The sequence below is a fragment of the Gekko japonicus genome, unplaced genomic scaffold, assembly GCF_001447785.1.
Source record: "Gekko japonicus isolate JY-2015 unplaced genomic scaffold, Gekko_japonicus_V1.1 scaffold586, whole genome shotgun sequence".
Lineage (NCBI taxonomy): Eukaryota > Metazoa > Chordata > Lepidosauria > Squamata > Gekkonidae > Gekko > Gekko japonicus.
In genome coordinates this window covers 419,142-438,617 of record NW_015177025.1, presented here as the reverse complement: position 1 = coordinate 438,617, position 19,476 = coordinate 419,142, and the positions used below count along the sequence as shown (strand labels likewise).

The 19,476-nt window shown below is 51.2% G+C and overlaps 1 protein-coding gene across 1 annotated transcript in view; it reads right to left on the bottom strand.

Annotated features, from left to right (window-relative positions):
• Positions 1-19,476, bottom strand: part of CASZ1 (castor zinc finger 1) — a 127,017-nt gene that overhangs the window by 53,089 nt on the left and 54,452 nt on the right. The window contains exon 2 of the mRNA XM_015427827.1: positions 4,590-5,156. Coding sequence (XP_015283313.1) covers positions 4,590-5,156 — 567 coding nt within the window. The remainder of the gene's footprint in view (positions 1-4,589; positions 5,157-19,476) is intronic.

Sequence of the window (19,476 nt, the reverse complement as noted above, 5' to 3'; positions counted from 1 at the left end):
TCGCTTAAAGGTATCATGCAGGGCGGGAAAGCCCCATCTTGCAAAGGCCTTGGGAGGCTTGCCCCCATCTTGCAGCCCACCGACCATGTCCTGAAGACAAGCAGGTGGAAAAGGGCTTGAGCGTGGGGAACAACTAGGACGTCCTGACCCTTCCCACCTTGCCAACTTGCTTGGCTGTCTGCGGAGAGCGAAAATTGCTTCCAGGCAAGCAAGTCAGAAGCTATATGGAAGAGCCTTCTTTTTTCCTTTTCTTTACAAGCTGTTGTTAAGCTACTGAGATAGTTATGTAGGAGCAGGAAGGCCAGTCAAAACATTGGGCTAGCTGGCAGGTTTGCACGGCTGCCGTAATGCACGTCTGTTTAGGACTGGCAGCTGGGACGAGGGGTCTGGTGGTCGCCACCAGCAGCAGAGAAGAGTGCAGGTGCAACAGAGAGGAAGGGGGGGGAGAGAAAGGGGCCCACAGGGTCTTGGCAGGCACACTGTGGCCTACAGGCAACCTGTGGAGGAATGAGGATTTATGAACTGTGCACCTCTCCAGAGAATGTACTGAAAGCGAATGATGCTGAAGCTGTGCAGGGCGGGAAGGGAGGCTGCCCGGGAATCAGACGCAGGGCACTTGGAGCTCCTCGGAGGAGGAAGAGCCAGGAGGAGCAGGAGGAACAAGGAAGCAACCAAATCAACAGACAAATAAGTAAAAGCAAAAGCAAAGCCAAGTTCTTCCTGCGTCTGATGAAGTGAGATCAAGAAAGCTGGTGTCAGCCTTCGATGTGCCAAAACGACCCTTTGCTATTTTGGCTACAACTGACTAACACGGCCACTCCTCTGGAACACACAAAGGAATGACATTTGTGAGTGCTGTTGCAGTGGTCTGTGTGGCAGATTTTACGCAATGCTGCCTACGGAAGCCTCCGTTCAAGAGGTCAGGTCTTGGGCCAGCCAAAGGGCAAGGGAACCCCGCACTTCTGTGGGCTTAGTCTCCTCAGAGTCTCCCGCTCTTTGCCCCCGGCTTGGGGAGGGGCCGTGGCTCGTGGTAGAGCATCTGCCTGGGATGCAGAAGGTCCCAGGTTCAATCCCAGAACCTCCAGTTAAAAGGACCAGGCAGCAGGTGATGAGGAAGACTTCCGCCTGAGACCCTGGAGAGCGGCTGCCAGTCTGAGTGAACAATACTGTCCTTGACGGAGCGATGGTCTGATTAAGTGCAAGGCAGCTTCCTATGTGACAGCGGTGTGGAATACGGAGGCTCCACTCAGAGCTCTCTTGGCTGAGTGCCCCCAATGGACCGGTCCTCGGAGAATTTCCCTCCTGCCTGAACTCACCTGAATGCCGCCACACTGTTTGGGTGGGATCCTTTGTCAATTTAGACTTACAAAGAAAGCATGTGGCGAAAAGAGCCCTGCCATATGGTGCTCCCTCACTCCCTGCAGACCCGGCTCTCTGCTTTTAGTTCCTTCCAGAATTCCCCGCTCTTCTCTTTTTGGGGTGTGCAAAGGCAAATCGCAACGGAGGAAGCCGGGACTGGGAGGAGAAGGGAGCGGGGTGTGTGTGGGGGAGAATTAAAACAAACTTAAACGGGGAGTCCAGGCTCAATCACCTTGTGCCAGTGAAAGACAAGGGCTTTCCTATCAAAGGAAGCTGAAGGTCACACTTTTCCTCATTGATCTTGCAATGTTTGTTAATTACTCTGTCACTGATGTGGCGAAGGATAATTAAACAGCTCTGTTTATATCTTATATGCATAATTATGTGCGTTGCCACTGAACTCACGAAGGCTGGAAAAGAGGGAAGGGACAGATGAACAGAGATGAGTTTCGGCTGCGTTATTAAGGGGGGGGAGGCTTGGCCGAACACACAAAAGGCAGAAATGTTGATGGAGCTGTGAGATTTGGAGGGGGGGGCAACTTGTCAGAGACGTTGGAATGAAGACCAAGTGTCGGGCAAAGTTATTAAGCCTGAATGGAGTTGAGACTTCATTTGAAGACGCCCTCTCCTCTGGGGTTCCTGGGGAGTCAGTCCTGGACTGCTCTTCACAAAGGGAGCTGCCTGCCTTCTGGAACCCCTCCCTTTGAAACAGCTTTCTGGCTGTCTCTGTATAAACTTCCCCCTTGATCTTTCTTCCAGTTGGGAGGTGGGTTCCCACGTCTCGCCTCTGCCTCCCTCCCCTGAAGAAGTATCTGCTGAGGCTCTCAGGACGCTTCCCAGATGAGTCCGAACAGCCAGAGGGCCCCCCTCCCTCACTGAAGCTGGGTTCAAACATTCTGTTTCCGGCATGACGGCCCACAGAGCGTCATTTTCAGGAGGTACTCTGGATCGCCTGGGAAGGACCAGCACCAATGGGGGGCTCATCAGCACAGGAGCGGCCGCTTTCCATGGAACCCACGGGCTTGCAGGCTCAAGCTAAAAAGAGAGGGCTTGGACCAAGCCAGCTTCTCCCTCGTCCCTGTCTTGCCTCTGTACTTTCCACGGACTCCCCCCCCCCATCATATACCAACGAAATCACCCTCCATGTTGACACCCATTCCTCATCCATGCAACGCGGGTCCCTCAGCCTTTCCTGTCTTATCCAGAGTGCAAAGGCGACAGTCAGGCTGCGCCAGTGAGTTCAGGTAAGAAAGGTCTTCGAAGAGCCAGGATCTGGACATGGTCGCAAAGTGAACAGGACTGCTCTCACCATGGGAGAGGTCTATGACCACCATTCCAAAACAAAGAAGTGGAAGAAAATGACCCGCAAATCAAGGCAATGGGGAGAAAAACACAAGCAGGCTGGAAAGAGAAAAGAAAATGATTGTGAGGAAGTGTGATGGAGGGGTGGGGACGCAGGGCACAGAATATGGTGAAAAGGAAGGAAATGAGGAAAGCAACAATGCAAGAAAAGAACAGGTGGAAGGAAGGAAGGAAGGAAGGAAGGAAGGAAGGAAGGAAGGAAGAAAGGAAGAAAGAAAGAAAGAAAGAAAGAAAGAAAGAAAGAAAGAAAGAAAGAAAGAAAGAAAGAAAGATCATGTGTTCCAGTACGTTTGTTTTGGCAAGGGCAACCCAGTTTGTCCACAGAGTCAAGCCAGAGCAGCAGCAGACTGAGGTGTTGCTACAGGAGCCGCTGCTGTTTGTCAAGGAGGCAGCGGCAGGCAGCGGAATGCCTCTCCAGGGGCAGACAGGCAAAGAAACCATCTCCCACGTGCCAGCTAATCTCTCCCCACCCCACCATGTCACTCTCCCTTCTCCTTTCACCTTCAACGGGGAGCACAAGACGCCAAGGGGCCTGCAGTGCAAGCCAGGGAGAGGGGGGGTTGGGAGAGAGAGAGGGAGAGAGAGAGGGAGAGAGAGAGAGAGAGAGAGAGAGAGACTGCCTGCTGCCACCTCCCTGGGGCTTGGAGGCATCAGGAGTTTGCACACATATGCATTTGCACACTAAGGCTGCACACTTTGACTGTAACAACTTTCTAGACACCTGAATTTGCAACACACTTGTAGAAAATCAGATGAATGGAAGAAAGAAAAAAGATCATTTGGACGCTCGGATGACAGTGGTTATGTTGTTGTTTGCATGTATTTTGTTATCTCTGTTTTATCTTAACTTGATACTTTTATCAGTTCCAAAGATTCACATGCCATCTTTCTGCTTCAACGGAAAAGTTTCTACGGGATTTCTTAATGCACTTGCCCTGTTGTACTAGATGAAGTAGTTAGAGAACGTTTTAAATAATTCTGATATTTACTACGGTATTATTCTTTCACCCATCAAACAAAATATAGAGCCGACTATCATGTTTTAATGGTTGTTAGAATGTCAGACTAGGATCTGGGAGGCCCAGGTTCGAATTGCCTCTCTGCCATGGAAGCCTGCTGGGTAACCTTGAGCCAGTCACATGCTCTCAGCCTAACCTACCTCACAGGGTTGGTGTGAGGACAAAATGGAGAAAGGGAGACGGTTGTAAGCCACTTTGGGTCCCCACTGGTGTGAAAAGTGGGGTATGCATGAAGTAAAATTTAATTTAAACGTTTCACCCATTTTAAATATTTCTATTTTACACTCGTGTGCTTTAAATCAGCATTACACACTATACAATATGGGACGGGGAGTGGTCTGTGGGTTTCAGTGAATGTGTCACGATACTTGAAAGGATTTTTTAAAAAGCCATCTACCTAATCCAGCCACCTGCTCCAAAAATATGTTAATCATATCATTCCACAGCAAAAGAAGCTCCACTGAGCCTCAGTGCAGAGAAGGGGGAAAGACACACCCGCTGCTCCCAGTGAGCTAACAGGCCAGGAGGGATTCCTTCCTGATCCTAGCCCCGGTGATCAGCCAGACCCAAAACCACCCATCAAGCCATCCCTTGGGAAACGGCACTGCTCAGCATTCTGGCCCAACTATGGCACCTCCTGATGGCTCTGAAGAACCTCAGAAGAGCCCTGATGGATCAGACCTTTGGTCCATCTGGTCCAGCTTCCTGTCTCACACAGTGACCCACCAGTTCCTCTGGAGGGCCAACGACAGGGCAAGGAAGCCTTCCCTGAATGCGGAGGTTCTAAACCAGACAGGGGGCAACATCAGTTGAGAGAGTCGACACCACTCAGCCAGGATCCCACCTTACCTGAAGGAGCTCCGCCACTGAGCTTGGAGCCCGTGTCACTGCGGGAGGAGCGGAAGCCTTCGTCCTTCAAGGGAGACCCATCTGAATCCCGCTCATCCAGGAAACTGCCATCTTGAGAGCCCCGCTGCGGTTCAGCGTCATCCCCGTTGTCCTCCTCGTCACTGCAGCCCTTGGGCTGCACCATGTACACGCCCTCGGGGGGCACCTCCGCACCCTCGGAGCCTTTCCCTTCCTTGTTCTCGATTCGCCCCAGCAGGGCCTCTTCGCTGTACTCCCCGTTCACCCACTTCTCAATCACCTCCCTCCGCTTGTCCTCCTCGATCTTCTGCTCCGGAAACTCGGCCCCCGGCTCCTTCCCACCAGGCTGTGGGAGCTCCTTGTTGCTGCCGCCGGTGCTGCCCCGCCCCTGGGGAGCCTTGCCCGTTTGCGCTTGCTCGGATCCCTTGTGGTCAACGACGACCTGGCGGCTCAGCTTGGCACAGATTGCATTTAGCTTCAGGCCACCTTTGCGCTTGGCAGCCATCTTGGTGTTTCCTGAGGTTGTGTCAGTGCATATAGTTCTTTCAGCTGAAGGTGATGGACCACAGGGAGAGAGGAAGAGAGAGAAAGGAAGAATTGACGTTAAGAAGGTAATCTTGAATAGGCAATAAAGCTTACACACCTCCAGTTCAGCCCGAACATTTTAGAGAACAAGTTGCTTACTCCAAGGCCAATTCACATGATCAAACCAGTGCATTGAAAATGTGGACTGAGAAGATTCATAGAGCTTTCAGTGGAGTGGCCACAGCAGAGGTCCCCAAACATTTTTAAGCCTGTGGGCATGTTTGGAATTCTGACACAGGGCAATGGGCACCACCACAAAAATGGCTGCCACGAGAGGCGGAGCCACACACAAGCACGGAGGAAGCCCCAGTGTTGGGGACAAGAGGGGGAAAGTGTGTGCAAGTGAATAAAATGAACACTGCAGTGGCAGCTGCCACCAAAACTATGCCATTTTAATCTGCATATCCCATCCGATTTTCAATGGCCAATCGGACGGCCTGCTTGGAAGGAGCCCTGCCTGGCCCCACCCACTCTCTAAAAGCACCTGGCGAGTGCCAGGAAAGGTGTTGGCAGGTGCCGTCGTGCCCACAGGTGCCACGATGGGGGCCCTGAGCTAGAGCAACAGGTCTGGACACAGGGACTGTATCTCTGCCTTAGCCCCCAGCCTCCGACTTCTACAGGACTCACAAGACTGGGTACGACAAATTCATGGAGGAGGGACAGATTCTCTCAACAACTGTTAGCCATAACACCTAAACGGAACTTCCGCGTCCCGAGACAGCATATCCCCTGAGTTTCAAATGCTAGGGAGAAATAATAATTAATAAAAATAATTATTGTATGGCATTGTGTGTCGTGAGATTGGCTGGCAGTCTGAAGTTCTAGTTCTTTTAGTATTATGCACCACTAGGTGGCGAGCTAGACTTATATTTTGGACTGAGAGGGCTCTGAGAGAGCTGTGACTGACCCAAGGTCACCCAGATGGCTTCATGTGGAGGAGTGCAGAATCTAACCAGGTTCTCCAGGTGAGAGTCACCACTAGATGAAGACAAGTGGAACATAAGGATCCACCAGCTTAACCCTCCAACATTTCTCTCCTTTGCTCTCCAAAGTTCTCCCCTCAGGGGGTTTGGAACCAGGCTTCTTACAATATGACACTTCCAAAAGAAGCCAAGGAACGGGAGCCAACAGTTCCAGCTTCCCTAAAGAGGGCTTTAGAAAATGATTTCACAAGTTCATGGTGGAGGCTGGGGCTTACAAGTGCAATAGATAAAAGCAGAACCTCCATCTTCAGAGGCAGGATACCTCCAATGACCAGACGCTGGGTGCAAACAGCAGGGGATGAACAGAGAGAGAGGCCAGCCCCTTTCCGCTTCAGTCTTAGCATGGATTCAGAGTATGGTATTATTAAAGTGTGACAAATGCAGTTGACTGCCACAAGAAGCTCCTGGTTTCTATCACATGGTGTCTCATGGCTGACTCTCTTTTTCTGTTCCTGACATTAGTGGCAATAAAGCTCCAATACAATGGGGGCATTTGGCATAGCTGCCCAAGAGGAGCTGCCGACGGTCGGTGCGAGTCAACCCTCAGCACGCTCTACTAGCAGCCTAGGTGAGCACCCACACTCTCCCCCCTTCGTATGCGATCATACCCCTGGCATTTGCTCTTCCATCACTGAATGCCCCCTGCAGCCCCCAACTGTTTACCCGTTTCAGCTCAGAGGAAAAAACAGATCTGAGGGAAAGAGGAGCAGTAAGAAAGACACGTTTGCTGTGCCCCAGAGACTCTGTTCCTGCTGCTCTTGGAGAAAGACTGCCTGCCTCCGATCCCTCCCCCTCCCCATCCCAGGCCCTGCTGATCTCTCTGGCCTGGGCCCCAAGACACAGAAGCGGGTGGCTCTCCATCAGACCCCCGGCAGTGCTCCCAGAAGCAATTGTGACAACCCCTAATCCTCTAACATGACAGCCCAACGCAAACAGCCTGAAACTTTAGACTCGCCGTCCAATGGCCAGAGCGGGCTGCTTAGCATTAGCGGCTGACAGCTTCGGGCACGCTCTCCCGTCAAGAACGGCAAAGGAAACCAATCGGCTGCACGCTGCCCACTGAACGTGTGCCAACGACGAACAAATGCCTCCCTCATCCCTTCCAGCGTGGCAAACAGAGGGAGATGCTTAAAAGCTTTCTGGCTGTCAGTAGTGATGCCTGAGCAACTAGTGCATGCTTGCAAATCGCGGCAAGCCCAGGTAGGCATTGAGAAGAACAAGTCTGGAATCATGTTTGAAATACTGTTCTGTTGCTCTGGGCATTTCTTAAAGTTGACTCTTTATATCTTTGCTTGCTATTATCAGAGACCCCAGGATTCAGGCAAGGACACCACAACTCGGTTGATTTAAGCTAAATGCAGATCTGATTTATTGCAACACACGGTATGCCTTCAGATTAAAGTGGACCAGAGGTAAGGCAGCGGCAACTGAACGGCTTTGCAAAGTAACAGGGAGAAACGATCCAAGCTGATAACAAGTCCCACTCAAAGTGGGTGGTCTGCAATCTCTGTCAAACCAAAGCACCCACTTCCCTTTGTTCTTCTCACCCACAAACATCAGATCCCCAGATAAAGGTGAAACAAAAACATGTACACCTGTGTTATTTACACACCCACCCATGTACTCACACAAGAGCACACACCCTGTACACACCCAGGTTCTGCAGAGATGGGGCACACACACACATTCGCTGGCTGGCTGGCTGGCTCTCACACCTGCTTGCATACTTCTTGGCTCAGGGTAATCCAGGTCACAGTTTTGCCACTACTTTCCCCCCATGGGTCCTAGCTGATCCAGAAGCTCAGGCAAGACCTTTTAAACTCAGGAGTGAGTCTTCCCCCCAGGCTACAGATGGGGGGTGGCGTCAAGTGAGGTGAAGGTGGGTGGGACTGAGAGCCGAATGCCAGGCCCACCAGACAGGCGGAGGGGCCTGCCCAGCCATGTGCTCTGGAGGAGGGCTGGCTCAGGGAGGCGAGGTGAAGGAGACCGGTTCAGACAGCCCCCTCCCGGGCAGCCAGCAGGCCACGGATGATTCAGCACGGGGAGAGGAAAGCACCGCACACGGGCCTGCCTGTGGATCTCTTCTGCAGGCCTGGCCGTGCCCTGCTGGCCAGCGGCAGCTGCAGGCAAGGAGGAGGTGTCGGATCCCATCAGCGGCCCCCAAAGAAGGTGCCCTCCGGCCTCAGCGCAACCAGACGTCTCTCTCGGCTCTGCCACTTCTCCGCCCGCCAGCACCTCAGTCATTCCTATCCCTCCACAACTTCCCCAGGGAAAAAGGCAGGCCCTTCACTTCAGAGAGGAGCAGCTAAGCACGTGTCTCTCTGTGTTCGTGTGTGTGCGCGTGTGTGTGTGCGCGCGCGCACAGAGACACAGACGTACAGACATGCGCGCGTGCACACACACACACACACACACATGAAATCCAGACAGCCAAGTGATTTTATAAATATTTACCAAAAGGAAGAGGGGACCAGACAACGGCAAAGCTCCATGTGGCTGCTGAGGAAGTCGAGGATCCCGAGCAGCTTGTGTCTCATCCCCCGTTCCTAGCCCAGCTTTCAGACTTGGGGGTCTGCCCCCTCTCAAAGTCCTGGCCTTGGGGCTCTTGTGCCAAATTCTCTCACAACCTCCTTCACGTTCTGCAGCTCCAAAATGGGATTTCCAAAGGAAGTGCTCTGGCTCCTGAGCTCCCAGCCCCATTGCAGCCTATCCTTTTTATTTTATTTTTTGCCAATAATGATAAGAATCTGATACTGTGCAGAAAACAACAGCAGGTCCCTGCCCTGAAGAGCTTACAACCCAAACAGCTGGGCAGCCGACCGAGGCCAGGGCAATGTGGGAAGATCATGTGCAAGAGTGGTTAGGCAACGCACACCACGGCTTAGCTAAAATACAGTTGAGTCAACTTGCTCCTGTTTTCTGGCACCAAATTTTCCCATTGTCTGCAACAGTTCAAAAGGGGAAAGCCAGTGCAGATGAAGAACAAGATCTCTGGGAAAGCTACATCTGGGAGGGGCACATGGAAACATTGCTGCTACCCTCTCTACAATTCTCCACCGGGTGTGAGACTTGCTGGTGATGCCATTTTGAGCATGGGAAGCTGAAAGGCAATGGTCCTCTATTTGCCAGGGGTGCATTTTACATTGGGGGAGCATTTGGAGGGTGCGTGGCTCAGTGGCAGAGCGTCTGCTTGGCATGCAGAAGGTCCCAGGTTCAATTCCTGGCATCTGGCACTAGGTGAAGTGAAAGAACCTCTGCCTAAAGCCCTGGAGAGCCACTGCCAGTCTGAGTAGACCTTGATGGACCAAGGATCTGAGGCAGTATAAGGCAGCTTCACGTGTTCATGAATATTCAAACATGGCCAGCCCACCTGCAGCCTGAAGTTTGCTCTTTGTCTTAAGACTGCCTTAAGGGACAGCCATGCAAAGCTGGGTCCCTGGGACCTAAAAGCAACACTCTGCCCCACCGTCAGCTGCCACCCCCCACCCACCCGACCTTGGTCTGCATTTAGCATTACGTAAAGATTCCAGGCTAAGTAAACATCCCCCTTGATTTTCTTCTTCCCAAAAGAAATGTTTTGATTTTCCATCAATCCAAGGAAGCTGTTTATAACCCAAGCTTGTCACAGAGGCTTTTTCATCTCTGCCCAGGACAAACGCTCCCACATGCTGTATTTACATTGAGTGCTTCCTGTGAAAACAATACCAATGGAGGTTTGCAGCCACATGGCAAGGGAGATGTCCGATGCCCTGCCCTGCCCTGTGGGGCTGCCGCAGAGGCAAAGGGGAGTCCCGAAGAGCCCACAGCCCGGAGCCTGTGCAATACCCCCCTGGAAAGTTAAAGAACACCCAGGTTCATTTCTTAAAAAGCAACGTCCTAGTTCTCATGGACAAACGGCAGAGAATATCATGGTTAGAAACCGCCCACCTGTGCCGTAGAGGCTGAAGTTAGTAGTAGGGGAGGTTTGTCCAAAGATAGCCCCGCACACCCCCAAAGTGCCCGAACAACGAAGAACAGGACTGGATCATTGCCTCAGGTCAGTTTATGTTCTGGGACTGCAAGGAAACGTCTAACACTAGGCAAAGAACATGGCATGTTGAGAATCGCTGAGGTTTTTAGTTTTTTAAAGCAAGTTTCTGGTCCCCAAGGCTGGCAGGCATGGAGATAACCGCTAGTGGAATGTCAAATGCTGTGTGTGTGTATTTAGGAGTTGGGTGGGAATTCTGAGCCGAGTTTTGAACAAACAGGTGACACAATTACTGACAATTATGCAAATATGTGCAAATGTGTTCAATTTGCGTAATTTATGCAGGTTACAAAATGCAGCTATTCTTGGTGTGGAATTATTGGAAGTGCAGAGCATAAACAGCCTGAAGCCCCAACTCCCCAACAGTGCTGATCTGTCTGCCGGAGCACAGCTTGCTTACTGAAGTGCTGTAGTGGTTAAAGTGTTGGATGAGGGTCTGGGGAATACAAGTTTGAGTCCCCACTCTGCCATGGAAGCTCGCTGGGTGACCTTGGGCCAGTCACACACTCTCAGCCTAACCTACCTCACAGAGTTGTTATGAGGATAAAAGGGAGGAAAGGGGAACCATGTTAGCTGCTTTGGGTCCTCACTGGAGAGAAAAGCGGGATATAAATAAAGTATATACAACCGATAAATAAAGTACAGGATCTGGGAACTCTGCCAGGGCACAGTGAAGTTTTTAAAAGACCTGTTTCTGAAGGGATGGACGAGACCAAGGAGAGAGATCAGAGGAGTGGGCATCTTCCTGTGGAGAAGGGCATTTTGGCTGGAAGGCTGGGGAAGGAAGGGCCCTGAGAGGAGGAGAAGCCTACCGAGGGCCACAGGGGAAAACTGGAGGAAAGATTCCTGGAGGAGGCACCGTCGCTCTAGACTGGGGGTGCCTGGGCACTGGAGAGAGTGAAGGACAGCCCACGTGTGGAGGGGGCTGGGGGGAGGGCGGGCTTGCAAGGACTGTCACTTCAGAGGGCTGAGCAGGAGAAGAAAAAAAAACAACCCACAACCCTGAACAGATGGATCTTTCATATTCTTATTGAAGAATTTTATACCCAGCTGAGTAGCTCAGCTCTGGAGGGGGGCCTCCGTGCCAGCTTTCCAGGAGCTGCGAGGGTTTCATCCAATCAATTATTTACAATATTGTTTGGGGGGGGTGGGGGGGGAATGGGGGGGGGGGGGGGGTGGAGAGCCCATGTGTGCCTTTGGATGTGGAAGCTGCGCGCCTTTCTGGTGCTTTTTAGACATGCTGAAAGGTGGCTTCTGCATGAGTCCCTTTTTGGGAGGAAGGCAGGCCAAAAATGTCTTCAGCAAATAAATATAAATACAGAATGGAAATGTTGCCATCAGGCGCGGGGACCAGAGGATGACGACCGGGCCTCCTCTCAGAGGACTTAAAAGGCCATCCAGGTCTGAGCTGCATTTCGACTCCCGCCTTCAGGGATTCTCTGGCCACACCGCACAACACCCGTGGGATTTGAGATCGGGTGCAGAATTCGGCATCCTGAGAATTTCTGCTTTCAGAATTCGTTTTGACATTAACAGTGCTTTCTTCTAGTCTTTCCGGTAGGCTCGAAAGTATGCTCGGAAGCCAGAAGAGGAGTTGAGTACTTGGGGGTGGGGGGAGACAGTGCTGTCTCTTCTTACCTATTTGTCCTGCCCCTGATAAACGAGAGGCCAAATGGTGCAGAGTCCATCTGATTCATATCACCACACCAGGGCTCTTTTTTGTAGAAAAGGCCCAGCAGGGACTCATTAGCATAACAGGCCACACCCAACAGCAGAAACTCATTAGCCTATTAGGCCACACCCCATGCCTTCCCTTGGCTTGCCCGGGCGCCCCATGGCTGCGGGGAGCCCGGACAAGCCAGCCCTTGGACAGGCCGGGGAGGCATTTAAATGCCTCCCCGATCCTTCCAGGGGGCCCCTGGCCCGCCCGCCTTGGAGTCACCAGGTGGGTGGGTCACTCTCCAGGCCTTCCACCTGTAGCCAGGCACACAGAGGTTTTGGCTGTAGTGAGCGTGGCCAACTCTGAAGCCAGACGGAACTCCGCTCCTGTGCGTCCCTGCCCACAAATAGCCCTCTATGCAAGTAACAGAGTTTTCAAACTGAGACCACAGGAGAGCTGTGCTATGACTTTCTTTTAATCCAGAGGCCTGAGTTCCAGACCTGCTAGTGCTGAAAAGAAAAGCCAGGCAGGGAGGCAAGGAAAGAATAGCTGAGATGCCAATGAGCTTCCCAAATGCTCTCCATGAAACGAACCCTGTTCAACCGTGAATGTAACTCGCACTCCCCAGAGTGAGCCCCCTCCTTTCCAGATCACACCAGAATTTCCTTCACCCAGTCCAGCTTAATTTTTTATACCTTTTTTTTGGGGGGGGGGAAGCTGGTTCTCAGGGTGGGAATGTCAGCCATGACCACTCAACAGTATCCAGGGCGCAGCATGAGAGCCAACTAGGTATGTTTTATCATCCCCCCCCCCCAGTTTATCAATAAAACATTTTATTGCTTTTAGCTCAAGAGATGACCTCGGCTTAGTGGAACACTGTCTCTTTCGGCTGACCTTGGAGAGTTCCACAGCCGTCCGCTCCGCTTTGGTCCTTTCAAGCAGCTCTCATTTTCAAGGCTTTTAGAAAGCAGCAATGTGGACAGCAGACAGGAGAGTCCACAGCTCAAAAAAGCACAGAAAGGCCTCTGGCCAGGAACTGGTCCATTCCGCAATTCCACCGTGCCCAAGTACCAACCAGCCCAGTGAGAATGTCAGGTTCCCTCTTCTTTTTTAAAAGCAAGCTGCTGACCTTTAAGACAGGGGACCCCAACCTTTTTGGGACTGTGGCCACCTTTGGAATTCTGACCCAGGGTGGTGGGCGCAACCATAAAATGTCTGCCACCAGAGGCGGAGCCCAGCACAAAATATCAGGGGGTGAGGTCATGCATAACTCTAATAGTAAATCTTCAACATCACAGGAAGAAGATCTGTTTAATAGGATGCCTTTTAAAATGAAATTATTAAAATATTTTCTTGCACACTCCTTAAGTCGTGCAGTAAAGATCCTGTGCTGTGGTGGCAGCTGCTGGCAGAAACATTCCCCCGCCCCTTGAATCTGCATAGCCAGTGAGACCTCCACTGGCCAATCAGAACACTGCTGGGCAAAAGCCCCACCTAGCCCCGCCCACTTTCTAAAAACACCTGGCAGGCACCAGTAAGGGGTTCAGCATGCACCACGGTACCCACAGTGCTGAGGACCCCTACTTTTTTAAGTCTCCAAAGAAACCCTTGGCCACAGGGCCTGGGGAAATGAAGGCAGAGGAGGGTCTGAGGAAGTCTTCCAGTGGTCAGAGGGGGAGTGTTTTCAACACCCCTCCCCTAGAAATAGAAACCCATGCAAAATAAGCAAAGACATACAAATGCTGCATGATCTGTACGCAGTTGCAGAATCCAGCATTCCTCAAGTACAGAACTTAACCTTGGTCATCTATCCCTTCCACGTGACAGTAATGCAGTAAGACAAAACAGCCTTCTAATTCTCTTTTGTCTCCTCCCCTGACACTTCTCCCAGCCTTCCCCAGTTACTTTCGCCAGAACTCCAAACTCACGTAAAACGTGCACACAGGCTCGCAAGGCGGAAACACGCCTGCCACAGGTAGCACACACCAAAGCAGGGGTCGTTTGACACGCCTGCATGGCTGTGCGGCACACAGTGGCAACCCCTTCTTGGGCAACACCAATAGCGTGTATACAAAAATGTACCTTCTCAGCATCTTCCCTTGCCCCTGCTCGGCTCCCCCCACCCCTAGTTCCCGAGCCGTAATCTCTTCCAGAGAGAGAGAGAGAGAGAGAGAGAGAGAGAGAGAGAGAGAGAACCCTAAAGTGTTAACGGTGATCGGTGAAATGGCACAGCAGATTGCTACAATAAATAATTTACTGATATTTATAAATATTCAAATCAGGAGGCTTCAGAAATTGAAAGGGGGGGGAGAAGAGAGAGAGAGAGAACTGGTAAGTTTGTGTGTGTGTATGCACGGGGGGAGGGGTTGACATTAATTCCCCCACTCTCCAAATTCATTTGAGAACTGTTTCTCATTTCAAACAAATATTAAATCTTTTGGTGTCAGGAAAAAAAGGTGGTGTTGAGAAGGGGGAAGGAGGGATAGAGTCTCCGACGTTGGCATTTTGCACCATCTGCCAAGATCTTCACCTGCAGCCTGGTAACCTTGAACTATTAAGCCGGGGGTGGGGGGGGACCCCATGCCCACTTCTGCTACTGAGGGGCTCCTGCTTTCTGGCTTCCTAATAAGGAATTCAAGCTAGAGATATCACCATGTGTAACATTCACCTTGTAGGAAAGAATGCTGGCAAAGTTAACTCGGGGTGGAGGAGAGTAGGCATCCTCAAGTCTGCCTTCCTCACAGATACCTTCATCCTTCAGCTGGAACATTCCGTTTTCCTTGCAAGAAAAGCCAACCTTTGAGGTTCTAAAAAAAGCAGGTCATTAGTGCAGGCCCAAGTTCCTCCTAGACTACAAGACTCATCTCCCCTTCCCACTTCCTTGTCTTTGAGTACAGGTGAGGAAAGATCGGACATATGAGAGTGCATGACCACAAGGTCATTTTGGTGCTCACACTCTTTGTACACACCAGGGCTTTTTTTGTAGAAAAAGCCCAGCAGGAACCCATTAGCATAATAGGCCACACCCAGCAACAGAAACTCATTAGCATATCCAGCCACACCCAACAGCATAGCTCATTAGCATATTAGGCCACACCCCCATGTTACCAGAAGTATGGTCATCCAGCCACACCCACCTTTTGCTTCTTATTCTGTTTACCTTGTTTGTTGTCAAAACCTAGGGCTTTTTTGTAGCAGGAACTCCTTTGCATGTTAGGCCACACCCCCCTAATGTAGCCAATCCTAATGAGTTTCTGCTGTTGGGTGTAGCCTATTATGCTAATGAGTTCCTGCTGGGCGTGGCCAGCTTGGGAGCCAGCCGGAACTCCGTTCCTGTGTGTTCCTGCCCAAAAATAGCCCTGGCACACCATCAGCGAAATCCCAGCACAACAGTGCTCTTTTGGTGTTCTGGTTCGAGTATCTTATGAAACTCCCGCTGTGGGTCTGTTTTGCGATACACAATGGCCCAAACTGTTTATTTTCTAAGGACTTATTCGGGCAGAATTTGGGAATATCTCAAAAAGGGCTACGTGGAAAATGGTGGTAGAGGAGACTGTTCCCTGAATCTCTTCTGGGAACTAACATGTTTAAAGATAGCAAAATAGGTAGACTGACCACTCCAGGACTGACTTAATGAGTCAGAGCAAAGGATTCTGGGAGTCCGCCTTCTTGAGAATTATCTTTATGGCCTAGTGAGTTGGAGCAGGGGATTCCAGTTCTGCTCTCATCTCTAGAAGGGAGAGTGGCCTAGATTCTGACAAGCGGGATCACAACTACCTTTGAGGTGCGCTGCATCCTTGCCCTCGTCCTTTTTAATTCCTTGATACTCCCACTTCACCGCCTAGACACAACGGGGGTGAAGATAAAGCTCTCTGGGGAGGCTCCGTCCTCCGTCCTCCCCTAAATGCTTCTGCACAAAGTGAGACCAGAGGACTCCTTAAAGCGCAGTTATATCCAAACCACATCCTTGTTGACAGGATGGCCTGTGAACCCCCAAGACTGCCTCTGATTGAGTTCCTGTCCCTGACTTGGTCGCCGGGCCCAAAACACCCATCGGTAAACCCCAGGCTCTGGCATGGGGTGAACTTCCACCCAGATGAAAAATGGCTTTTCTAATGCACGGGCAGACTGTCAGCTTCCTTACTCCCAATGTTTTATGAGCTTAACTGAACGGCTCTGAACTCCCTAGTAAGAAATAAAGTTATCCCTCAGCGTCCCTTCTAAACATTTCACTCAGTGCAAACGGTGTTTAAGAAAAATGAGGACATATTTCTTCTTAAGGATGCAGTATCCCCCTTCAGAGGCCTAATTTATGCTATATATCAACTGGCCAAGGGAGAAAGAGGCAGGCAAGACTGCATGAGGAGTCAGCCGGCCCAAACGCAGATGAGTTCGCTTTAGCTGCGCATTGCTCCTTGCTGCAAGTCCCCCCCCAAGCAGCTAGTGAGAAAGAGGGCTGGACAGGTGCCGGGCAAACCTCTCATGCGCTACTAAGCGCCCTTCTAGAGAGATTCCACATCCCACATTGCCTGCACAGTCAGACTGCCTACAACCATGAGAGTCTGGGAATCCGCCTTGGTGGGAAGTGGTTTTAAGCGGATCAGAGCCTGAAAGGCTGAGAGGGGCAGCCCCTCTGGGCCCACCACAGGGGAGGGGCCTGGCCTTGATGTAACTCAGAGGCATCTTTAGGGTCTGCAGGGCCAAGACCACAGAGACTTATGAGGCTCTCCTGCTTTGCTCAGGGCTAACTCAGATGAATATGTAACTTGGTTACAAGCTGGCGGAAATAAAAAGAGGGCGCCAATGATGTCAGAAGCAGTTCCTGAGTAGCAACTGCAGGCCTGGGGGCAAATGTTGAGGTGGCAAGGGGCGAACCTGCTCTGGATGCCATCACCTTTAGAAGTAAGGCGGGCAGCTGGCGGGAACTGGGCCTTCTCTGTGCGGCTGCCCACCTGCAGGACACCCTCCCCATATCTGTTCATCAAGCACTTACTTTGCGAGAAGGACCAGGGGAAGAACACTTTTGACTGAGCATTCCCGTGACCTCTGATACTCAAGCACAGTGCTGTTTTGATGCCCTGGCTTTCCTCTGGATTTGTCTCTCGTGTTCTAACCTCGACAGGGTTTTCAATGGTCAGCTCTAAGCTGCCATGAAGACCAGAGCCGCACTCTTAGGTGCTGAGCATTGGCTCCCGAGCCTCGGGGGGCGGGAGGACTTAGCTGGGTCTGGGACAGGGGCGTTATTTAGAAAATGCAGCACGTTTCAGTGTCAGGGAGGGATGGAAGCAAGGCTCCCTCTAAGCTGTGGAGTCTTGTGAGTAAAAAATCTACTTTGTGAGCTACTGGCATTAAAGTTGTGAGCGAGGGATTTGGCTGCTGCATTAATTAGTTTGCTCTGGAGCCGTCCTTCCTGAGCTGAGACAAAAAAATGTGTAAGCCAGAGGCTAAAAAACTGAGCTAGCTCACACTAACTCAGCTTAGAGGGAACACTGGATGGAAGGCAACCATATCTGGGCTGCGTGGCCAGGCACCCCTCCATTATGTCTGAACACACATGAAGCTTCCTTATACTGGATCAGACCCTTGGTTAAGAAAATAAGAGCATAAGAGAAGCCAATGTTGGACCAGGCCAATGGTCCATCCAGTCCAACACTCTATGTCACACAGTGGCCAAAAATACCAGGTGCATCGATTGTCTACTGAGTCTGGCAGTGGGTGCCAAATATCTGGCAGGGGTTACAGGACAGCGGATTTAAAGAGCCACCTGCCTGGTTCACTGGTTCCCAAAGTGGGCAATACCGCCCCCTTGGGGGCACTGGAATGATCCAGGTGGGCTGGAACAATCCAGGTGCAGATCCACAAACTGCATCTTTTTGTCCACTTCTTGAAGGTAGATGTCCAGGTGGGCGCTGAGTAATTTTTTTTTCTGAAAAGGGGGCGGTAGGCCAAATAAGTTTGGGAACCTCTGGAGCTGACTGTGTGTTCCTGTTCATGACAATGGATGAAAGAACAGTAACTGGGTTGGGCTGGAGATGGGCAGCAGCTCTGCAGGGTCTCAGGCAAAGGTCTTTTCTATCACCTACAACCTGATCCTTAATGGAGACACCCCCCCCAGAGGCTGGGGGCATGCAAAAGAGCCAACAATACAGAAATGGGAGGAGGGAATGGGCCAAAGGATGAGCGGGAGAGATCGAGAAGGACCCAAAGTTTGGGACCAAGCCAATCCTCTCTGAAGAATGACTTAGCAATGGCCACAAGCACAGGTGGCTTTAAAAGGGGATTAGACAGATTCATGGAGGATAGCCCTGTCAGTGGCTACTAGCCATGGTGACTAAAGGAAACCACCACATTCAATTGTAGTAAACCTCTGAATACCAGTGCCAGGAGGTAACATCAAGAGAAGGCCTCAGCCTCTATATCCTGTTGCTGGACCTCCAGAGGAACCGGTTGGCCACTGTGTGAGACAGGATGCTGGTTTAGATGGACCACTGGTCTGATCCAGCAGGGCTCTTTTTATGTTCTTATGAAGGCATTGGCCTCCATGCCCTGTTGCTGGACCTCCAGACGAACTCATTGGCCACTGTGGGAGACAGGATGATACACTAGATGGTCCCCTGGTCTGATCCAGCAGGGCTCTTCTTATGTTCATATTCTAAAACGTCACTGAGAGCCTGAGTCAAGAAGTTTGGTGCCTTAATTACAAACTAGACCAAAGTAATTCTTTTGCTTTCCTTCCATCCTACTACCCTTGACCAGTTCAAGCAGTGACAAAGTTTGAGTCCAGTGGCACCTTTAAGACCAACAAAGGGTCCAGTCACACGCAGAATTAGCCGCGCAATAGGGACAAATGCCAGGTGGATCTTATGGGCGCGATCACACAAAAACATCTGGCAAGTGTCCCACACCCATCGGCAACCCGTATTGCTCGGCCGAAGAAGCGGAGTTAAAAGATACCAGGGAAAGTGAACTATTTTCTGGGAAACGCGGGATGCAGGCAGGCGTCGGATCGCGGAAGCGCTGGTATTTCATCGCGTCTGGCGCCCATCTGCGTCCCGTCTCACACCGGATGTTTTTTTTAAAGCCTCCTTGGTCATGCGCGTCCATGGTCATGCACATGTGGGAACTCCAGCTTGAAAAAACAAATGCCCGTGAGGTCGGGAAGCGGCAACTTGCAATCGCCACATGTGTGATCGCGCCATACTGCTTCTCCTCCCCCCCTTGCCACACTTCACCGTTGACGTGTGATCGCGGCTGAGGGCATGTGCACGGAGCCTCGGGGGAAATGTCTGATCGTGATACTGCGCTTCAATTTGCTCCGGAGCAAAAAGCCTCGCTTCGCCCCCGAATTATCTCGCTGGTGTGACTGGGACCAAAGTTTAATTCTGGGTATAAGCTTTCATGTGCATGAATTAAACTTTGCTGGTCTTAAGGGTGCCACTGGATTCAAGCTTTGTTCTGTTGCTTCAACATGGTGACCCACCAGAATCTATCAAGTGGAGACAAACAGCCTCACTGCTCCTCCAGTTTTGATATGGGTGTGTATGCATCAATGTGTGTCAGTTTCTGGGCCTGATCAAAACCTTCACAAGATCTAGGCTGGACCACTTTTCCCTA